We start from the raw sequence: 9,627 nt of genomic DNA on the forward strand, positions 1-9,627 counted from the left end.
GACCGGAGCGACCAGCTTCCAGATGCTTCTGGTGATTCCTGCGTTCAGCAGAAGTCTGAAAATGTAGCGAAGCTGCTGGAACATCTGTCCAACGCAGACTTCAGCTTTAAGATGAAGGTTTCCTCTGGATTCCAGCGCTGCAGGTGGCTCCATGCTTCCCCTCGCAGACCGTCGCGCTTCGACACGGCAGCCCACAAACAAACTGCAGACTTCCAGTAAGAACTTTATTAAAACATGAACGCCACAAAAACCAAGTTCAACACAAAACTGCAGCACCAGGAAACATAAAGGCAAAGAAAGAACGAGCTTCTCTGAAGCCACTTCAATACCAGGCGATAAAAACGGTCTAATCTACGGACACCGACCCAGACCTCCTCCGGAGACGCAACGCCTCCGTTATACCGTCTTCTGCTGGCCCTTCTTCCCAATCAGAGACTTGTGGATGTGGGGAATCACACCTGGAAGACAGAGGACTCGTCTCAGAACAGAGACATCGACAGCTTAACAGAGACACCTGGAGACCCCCCCAGAGCCCCCAGGTAGCCCTTACCTCCACCAGCGATGGTGGCCTTGATGAGAGAATCCAGCTCTTCGTCTCCTCTGATGGCGAGCTGCAGGTGGCGCGGCGTGATTCGCTTCACTTTCAGGTCCTTTGACGCGTTTCCGGCCAACTCCAGAACCTGGAACAGAGCCGGGCGTTACATGGGGGTCCCGGGGTGCCCGGCCGCCCGGAGCCCCGGCCGCCCGGAGCCCCGGCCGCCCGGAGCCCCGGCCGCCCGGAGCCTCACCTCCGCTGTGAGATATTCCAGAATCGCGGCGCTGTACACGGCTGCTGTGGCGCCCACCCTGCCGTGGCTGGTGGTCCTGGACTTCAGGTGTCTGTGGATGCGGCCCACCGGGAACTGCAACGAGGAGAGGCGTGAGGGGGGCGACCGCTCCTCTTCCTCCCGCTGCAGGAGGGGGGGGGAGGGCGCTCCTCTTCCTCCCGCTGCAGGAGGGGGGGGGAGGGCGCTCCTCTTCCTCCCGCTGCAGGAGGGGGGGGGAGGGCGCTCCTCTTCCTCCCGCTGCAGGAGGGGGGGGGGGCGCTCCTCTTCCTCCCGCTGCAGGAGGGGGGGGGGGGGCGCTCCTCTTCCTCCCGCTGCAGGAGGGGGGGGGGGGGCGCTCCTCTTCCTCCCGCTGCAGGAGGGGGGGGGGGGGGGCGCTCCTCTTCCTCCCGCTGCAGGAGGAACTGAATGAGGGGAACATACCTGCAGTCCTGCTCGCTGAGAGCGGGAAATAGCCTTGGTTTTAGTCTTCCCGGAGTCCTTCCCAGCCTTTCCACCGGCCTGGAAACACAAACACAGCTTTACACCTGCATCTTCCCCCGCGCTCCAGGGTCAGGGGTCAGGGAGCTCAGGTCTCTGCAGGAGGCTTTAAACTTGCTAGCACGCTAGGCTAATGCTAGCGGCTAAGCGCTTCGTTTCAATCAAACACATCGGTGTTCATTTAACATTACCAAGTAACAGCTCATCAGCAGATAAGTGTAATGACTGTCGCACACATAACATATAATACTTACCATTTTATCAGATTTACAACTATTTCTTCCACCGCAAGAGACAGAAAATGACTAGCCTGCAACCAACCCGCTGCTGCTAGCTTCTACGCTCCTGTACTTATAACCAGTCTGCATCCGGGTAACTGCCGGAAATGTGCCAGCCAATCATGTGTTACAAAGGCGGATGTCATGGTAACAATAAACCTATGAACGACTAGACCCTCCTCTTTGCTACAGATGTTGTAAAACTCCGCGGAAACAGCTTCAGGTAAAGTAGTTCCGACATTTGTATCGCCTATTAAATAAATAAATACTAATCATAATTTTATACAGTTTTTCTGTATAGCAGACTCAGATGTGCGCTGCGTTGCTTCATCTGCGACCTGAACTTCATAAATTCAGGTTTAATTTGAAAGTCCTTCTTTTTTTCTGTTCTAATAAAGAATCAAGATATACCAAATAAAACATGCAAATCTTAAGATGGTAAGATTTAATGTTTAAATAAAACTTTTGTTGTTTGGACAAACTTATCTTGTGACTCCGTCTCTCACAAAACACAACACACACCACGACCACCGCAAATGTTTTTTTAAAATAATAATAAGAACACAAGTGTTAGTTTGATCTTCTGTTTATTTTTGTTCCATGAAGTTTCTGTGTGAGTTGGAATCAGCAGCTGGTAGAGACCTGTTTATGTGCCATGTGTACGGAGACACATTTAGAAGGAAAATGTGTTTGTGGGATGAGCAGCAGGGCTGAATATTTGGGTTTTACTCATGAAAAACTCTTCATATCAAACATTTACAAACAGATAAGTCCACTGTTGACTCACTGTTTACGTCTTTTATTGGATTGATTGTTGAAATCTAAAGAAATAAGACATGTTAATAATTTCAGAACATCCTGGTTTGTCTCCAGCTCGGCATCACGACGGCAGCCCAAGCTGACCCCACAGGACTGGGAGAGTCAAGGTGGGTCCAGACTGCAGGCAGGTCCTCCATCCTCTGGAGGTGGTCTCTGATAAAGCTGCCAGCAGTGTCTCCTGTCCCAGACTGTGAAGACATGGGACCAGCACTAGTCTCTGCTTTCAGATTTCCCCCAGAGATGGTGATCTGACAGTTTGTCATCCTCAACTCGGCTGCGTTTTCCTCACCATCAGTTTAACATGGAAACAAACAGACTTTCCTACATGTCACTTTCATTCCCCAGAGGCATCGTTACAGTAAATAAATAATCCACCAAACAATCATTTACTCCCAGCTTGTGTTGTTGTTGTTAATAATGTATTATTTACTGAAAGCCTGATTGATGCAAACTGTGTTTTAATTCATTTGAGGTTTAAAATGTTGATAGTAGTTCCTGTTGGTGACCACATGACGGCAGCACCATCTCAGATTCTGCAACAATCCTGATCAATGCTGCTTTAACATCCCAACTTAGAACATTCAGACCGCTATACATTACGTCCTTTATATTAAAAGTTACTGTTTATATGTAAACTGCTTTGATTTTAGCGGAGGTTAACCTTTAACAGTTAACCTCACATCGTCTGGAATGGTTAAGTAGAAACCAAGCTGACTGATTGACGCTTTATTTATGATGAATACCAAAGGAGGTCATGGTTAGGATGGGTTTTTTATGAGACATTTAAGCACCAAAAATAATTCTGGACTTCCCAGTAAAGTTCCCAGAATTCTGTTTCAGAATGATAATTTATTTATACCAGGAAGTCACAATGGGGTGAAATAATTCAATAGGAGAGACTGGCAATCTGCCAGTAAACCGAAAAGAAGAGCATGTGATTCATTTAGCTTTGGCATGCTAGTTACCAGAACAATACTTATTGTTACTAGATGATGAAGTAGGCCACCAGCTTTGGTATGAAGGTTGTCAGCCTCTCAATGCAAATGCCCAGTTTATGCTAATTTCTAGACCACAGACAGACTCTCTAACCCTGCTGGTCACCAGCGACAGGCTAATAATTTGCCTTCTAAATGCTAACTCTAGCATGTCCTTGCTAATGGATAGCAGAGGGGAAACCCAGATCTAGTGCATAATCACCACAGATCGTATATGAAAGATGGACAGAGCCTCCGGAGGCTAAAAGTAAAGCCTATGCAGAAGTGCATAAAACTGCAGTTCCCCCTTCATCCACTAGGGGCTCCAAAACAGAGCAAATCCCCATAGACTCCCATGTTAAAAAAGCCAACTTCACAGCAGAAATAAACATGTTTACAGCAGAAATAAACATGTTTACAGCGGAAATAAACATGTTTACGGCGGGAATAAACATGTTTACAGCAGAAATAAACATGTTTACGGCAGGAATAAACATGTTTACAGCAGAAATAAACACGTTTACAGCAGAAATAAACATGTTTACGGCGGGAATAAACATGTTTACAGCAGAAATAAACATGTTTACGGCAGAAATAAACATGTTTACAGCAGAAATAAACATGTTTACAGCAGAAATAAACATGTTTACGGCGGGAATAAACATGTTTACAGCAGAAATAAACATGTTTACGGCGGGAATAAACATGTTTACAGCAGAAATAAACATGTTTACGGCGGGAATAAACATGTTTACAGCAGAAATAAACATGTTTACGGCAGGAATAAACATGTTTACAGCAGAAATAAACATGTTTAATAGGTCAGGTTTACCTTCATGACAACTGTGGGGGGAGTGAATTATTTTCTAACTCGCCCGTTTAAAAGTAATTTAATCTCAAAGTTCGGCATATTTTGGGGCGTGTCCTTTTGATTGACAGGTACCCGATCTCCCGCTTCAAGTCAGAAGAACGTAGAACAACTGCGGTTTTTAGCGGGTTAACAACATGACTTAGCTTTAGCCGGCTTCTCCGTTAGCTGGTTAGCTCCTGTTATCTCCGGGTTAGCTCGGTTAGCTCTTAGCTACAGAAAGCTCGGAGTTCACTCGATGTCAATCATCCACCATGACGCTCACAGCCCCCATCTCAGCTCCACCTCTTTGCCCATATTTGTATTTTCCGGGCGAGAGGACACGCATGTCCCTGCCAAGATGGCGACGGTAGGAACTGCCCACCGAGCTTCAATTCAGCTCTTCAGAAACCTACGGGTGACGTCACGGAGGCTACGCCCATCTTTTTATATACAGTCTATGATAACCACCCTAAAACAAATGCTAGTCTTTAGCATATCTAATGCTAATGCCAACATCTTCCTCCTAATTGATCACAGAGGCAGTGTCCAAACTATCAGCCCAGCTTGGAGAAGTTAGCTGTTTGCATCTCCCCTGATAATGCCAGCATTACTTTGCTAATGGATAGCAGAGAAAGAATCCAATCTAGATTGTGACCGGCCTAGAGAAGCTAGCTTCTCCTGTGTTAACGTCAGCATCCTCATGCTAATGGATACAGCAGGTGGTGACCAATCTACGGAAGCTACTAACTAGCCTTGCTCATGCTAATACTAGCATGTTAATGGATACCAGAAAAATGTAGCGGGCGACCATCCAAAAAATGCTAGTTTTTAGCATATCCAATGCTAATCCAACCACTGTTTGACAACAGAGGCAGTATCCAATCTGGTGGCTAACCACCTTACAGTAGCTAGCTGTTAGCCTTTGCTCTGCTAACGCCAGCATTTCTTTGCTAATGCTTAGCAAAGGGAATATGCACTGTTATGTAGCTAGCATGTTAGTAGCCTTCGTAGTTTTACTTCTACTTTAAAATTGGTGTATTACCGCCTCCAACTGGGAGGGATGTGGGTCAGACCAGACAGCAAAAAAACCAACACTGGTGATAGGCCCTGTTTGGATTAGAGAACTGATCATGTGTTTTCCTTCTGCTGACCTGGAATCCTCTTTCCTTCCTCATACATGTCTGTGGCACTGGACCATTGCATGTCCTAGTGTGCACATCAACCTGTATCCGCATATAAAGTGTATTATTAAGCAAAGTGTGTCCCAATCTCAGTCTCTGAAATAATCGCAGCTATCATATTTTCTGTGTCCGACACTCTTCCCTTCTCCCACTGTCCTGTGAATTCCATAAAACCATCTTCGGTTCTTCCTCTTCCCGCTGCTCTTGCTGTTGTTCCTGGTATTTATGTTGAATGATACTTTTCTCTTCCATTTTACTGCCAAACCATCGTCTCCCATCTTCTGCCTTCCTATCTGCCAGTTCATTCCCATCCCGTGTAGGTACCAGATCTGCTCGGGGCCCTGCGCCGACACCTGCACCTAGAGGAATGTTGCTGATCCCGTCGTTCACATCGAGTTTTCTGGACCTGAAAGCGATCTTCTATCTGCTGGACTGCTGCAGCGTCTCTGCTGTGTCAACTGATCATCCATCATGTCATCTTTTCCCTACCAGGACTCTGGAAATATGACTGCTGGTCCTGTACGTCCTGCCGGATTCCTGCTGCCTCGGTTTTAATTTGGACTCATTTACCTGCACAAGACCTGATTAACATTCCCTCTCCTGTTCCGGATCTTCCTTTCCAGTAAGACGAAGACCAGTTCTCCACAGGGAAGGTGGAATTACTGACCCCCGACCAGGTCTTTCCAACCTCGCGGAATCGCCCGCTCCATCATAACATCCTCCACCCAGACCTGGTGATCCAACGTTTCTGCCCTTCAGCGGCCTGTCAGTCACCTGGAACGTCCAATCAGACGTTAGAGGCGGAGTCATGATGTTTCAGTGGCCAAAAAATAGGTGCACGCCTCAAAGGTTTATAGGATGAGAGATGAAAAGTTTCACATCCGAGTGATTTAAGGCGAAAATTAAAAGCGTCGAGATTTAAATATATTTATATCCTCCGATAATAAACCAAAGTCTCGTTTTACCTTCAGAAGGCTGAAAATCAGCTGTTTTACTTCAGCGCTGATGTACGATTAGGAACAGGACAATGTGTGTGTGTGTGTGTGTGTGTGTGTGTGTGTGTAGGAACAGGACAATGTGTGTGTGTGTGTGTGTGTGTGTGTGTGTGTGTAGGAACAGGAAAATGTGTGTGTGTGTGTGTGTGTGTGTGTGTGTGTGTGTGTGTGTGTGTGTGTGTGTAGGAACAGGAAAATGTCTGTGTGTGTGTGTGTGTGTGGAGGAACAGGAAAATGTGTGTGTGTGTGTGTGTGTGGAGGAACAGGAAAATGTCTGTGTGTGTGTGTGTGTGTGTGTGTGTGTGTGTGTGTGTGTGTGTGTGTGTGTGTGTGTGTGGAGGAACAGGAAAATGTGTGTGTGTGTGTGTGTGTGTGTGTGGAGAAACAGGATCATGAGTGTGTAAAACAGCTGGTGCAGGTCACGTCTGAATCACAGACCGTTCATTCTCAGCCGTGCTCCCCCTTCAGCAGCACCCCCCCCCCCCCCCCCCCCCCCCTTAGACCTCCACAACCCCAACAACACATTATGTACAACAGAAGACCCTCCTTCTTTTCAGAAGGTGGTTTGAGCTTCTTCTGTCTGCCTGGACCTGAAGGAAAAACTGGTCATGTGCCGCCAGTCTCACCACGTCTCCGAGGGGAGGAAGAGGAAGGAAGGGGGGCTCACAGGAAGAGCAGAAGGACAGAGAGCGTGAGAAGAGCTGATGTTACTCCGTCTGCTGGGATTCAGGACGGAACGTTTTGTGGGAAAAACCAGTCCTGGAAGCCAGGACATCCATCCATCCATCCATCCATCATCCATCCATAATCTATCCATCATCCATCCATCATCCATCCATCGATCATCCATCCATAATCTATCCATCATCCATCCATCATCCATCCATCCATCATCCATCCATAATCTATCCATCATCCATCCATCATCCATCCATCCATCATCCATCCATCCATCCATAATCCATCCATCATCCATCCATCATACATCCATCCATCCATCATCCATCATCCATCCATCCATCATCCATCATCCATCATCCATCCATAATCTATCCATCATCCATCCATCATCCATCCATCGATCATCCATCCATAATCTATCCATCATCCATCCATCATCCATCCATCCATCATCCATCCATCCATCCATAATCCATCCATCATCCATCCATCATCCATCCATCATACATCCATCCATCCATCATCCATCATCCATCCATCCATCATCCATCATCCATCATCCATCCATCATCCATCCATCATCCATCCATCCATCCATCCATTCATCCATCCATCATCCATCCATAATCTATCCATCATCCATCCATCATCCATCCATCCATCATCCATCCATCCATCCATAATCCATCCATCATGCATCCATCATACATCCATCCATCCATCATCCATCATCCATCCATCCATCATCCATCATCCATCCATCATCCATCCATCATACATCCATCCATCCATCCATCCATCATCCATCCATAATCTATCCATCATCCATCCATCATCCATCCATCCATCCATAATCCATCCATCATCCATCCATCATACATCCATCCATCCATCATCCATCCATCATCCATCCATCCATCCATCATCCATCCATCCATCCATCCATCCATCCATCATCCATCCATCATCCATCTATCCATCATCCATCCATCCATCATCCATCCATCCATCCATCCATCATCCATCCATCCATCCATCATCCATCCATCATCTATCCATCATCCATCCATCATCCATCCATCATCCATCCATCGATCCATCCATCATCCATCCGTCATCCATCCATCCATCATCCATCCATCATCTATCCATCATCCATCCATCATGCATCCATCCATCCATCATCCATCCATCATCCATCCATTATCCATCCATCATCCATCCATCCATCAATCATCCATCCATCGTCCATCCATCATCCATCATCCATCCATCATCAATCCATCAACCATCCATCATCCATTCATCCATCATCAATTGATCAACCATCCATCATCCATCCATCCATCCATCCATTCTCCATCCATCATCCATCCATCCATCCATCATCCATCCATCCATCCATCCATCCATCCTCCATCCATCATCCATCCATCATCAATCCATCATCCATCCATCCATCCATCATCCATCCATCATCCATCCATCATCCATCCATCATCTATCCATCATCCATCCATCATCCATCCATCCATCATCCATCCATCATCCATCATCCATCAATCTCCCATCCATCATCAATCCATCATCCATCCATCCATCATCAATCCATCATCCATCCATCATCTATCCATCATCCATCCATCATCCATCCATCATCCATCCATCCATCCATCATCCATCCATCCATCCATAATCCATCCATCATCCATCCATCATCCATCATCCATCCATCCATCCATCATCCATCCATCATCCATCCATCATCTATCCATCATCCATCATCCATCCATCATCCATCATCCATCCATCATCCATCATCCATCCATCCATCCGTCATCCATCCATCATCCATCCATCCATCCATCATCCATCATCCATCCATCATCCATCCATCATTCATCCATCATCCATCATCCATCATCCATCCATCATCCATCCATCATCCATCATCCATCCATCATCCATCCATCATCTATCCATCATCCATCCATCATCCATCCATCCATCATCCATCCATCATCCATCCATCATCCATCATCCATCATCCATCCATCTCCCATCCATCATCAATCCATCATCCATCCATCCATCATCAATCCATCATCCATCCATCATCCATCCATCATCCATCATCCATCCATCATCCATCATCCATCCATCATCCATCATCCATCCATCATCCATCCATCATCCATCCATCCATCCATCCATCATCCATCCATCATCCATCTATCCATCATCCATCCATCATCCATCCATCGATCCATCCATCATCCATCCATCATCTATCCATCATCCATCCATCATACATCCATCCATCCGTCATCCATTCATTATCCATCCATTATCCATCCATCATCCTCCCATCCATCAATCATCCATCCATCGATCCATCCATCATCCATCCATCGTCCATCCATCATCCATCATCCATCCATCATCCATCCATCATCAATCCATCATCCATCCATCCATCATCAATCCATCAACCATCCATCATCCATCCATCCATCCATCCATCATCCATCCATCCATCCATCCA

The 9,627-nt window shown here is 46.4% G+C and overlaps 1 protein-coding gene across 1 annotated transcript; it reads right to left on the bottom strand.

Annotated features, from left to right (window-relative positions):
• Positions 1-203: 203 nt before the first annotated feature.
• Positions 204-1,665, bottom strand: LOC306769054 (histone H2A.Z). Its single transcript, XM_079257557.1, has 5 exons — positions 1,559-1,665; positions 1,248-1,325; positions 789-902; positions 551-680; positions 204-458 (listed from the first exon to the last, which is right to left on the bottom strand). The coding sequence occupies exons 1-5, from the start codon at positions 1,559-1,561 to the stop codon at positions 397-399; spliced, it is 387 nt and encodes a 128-aa protein (XP_079113683.1). The 5' UTR covers positions 1,562-1,665; the 3' UTR covers positions 204-396.
• Between the last annotated feature and the right edge of the window lie 7,962 nt (positions 1,666-9,627).

This window comes from Telmatherina bonti (assembly GCF_933228915.1).
Source record: "Telmatherina bonti genome assembly, chromosome: 18".
Taxonomy (NCBI): Eukaryota; Metazoa; Chordata; class Actinopteri; order Atheriniformes; family Telmatherinidae; genus Telmatherina; species Telmatherina bonti.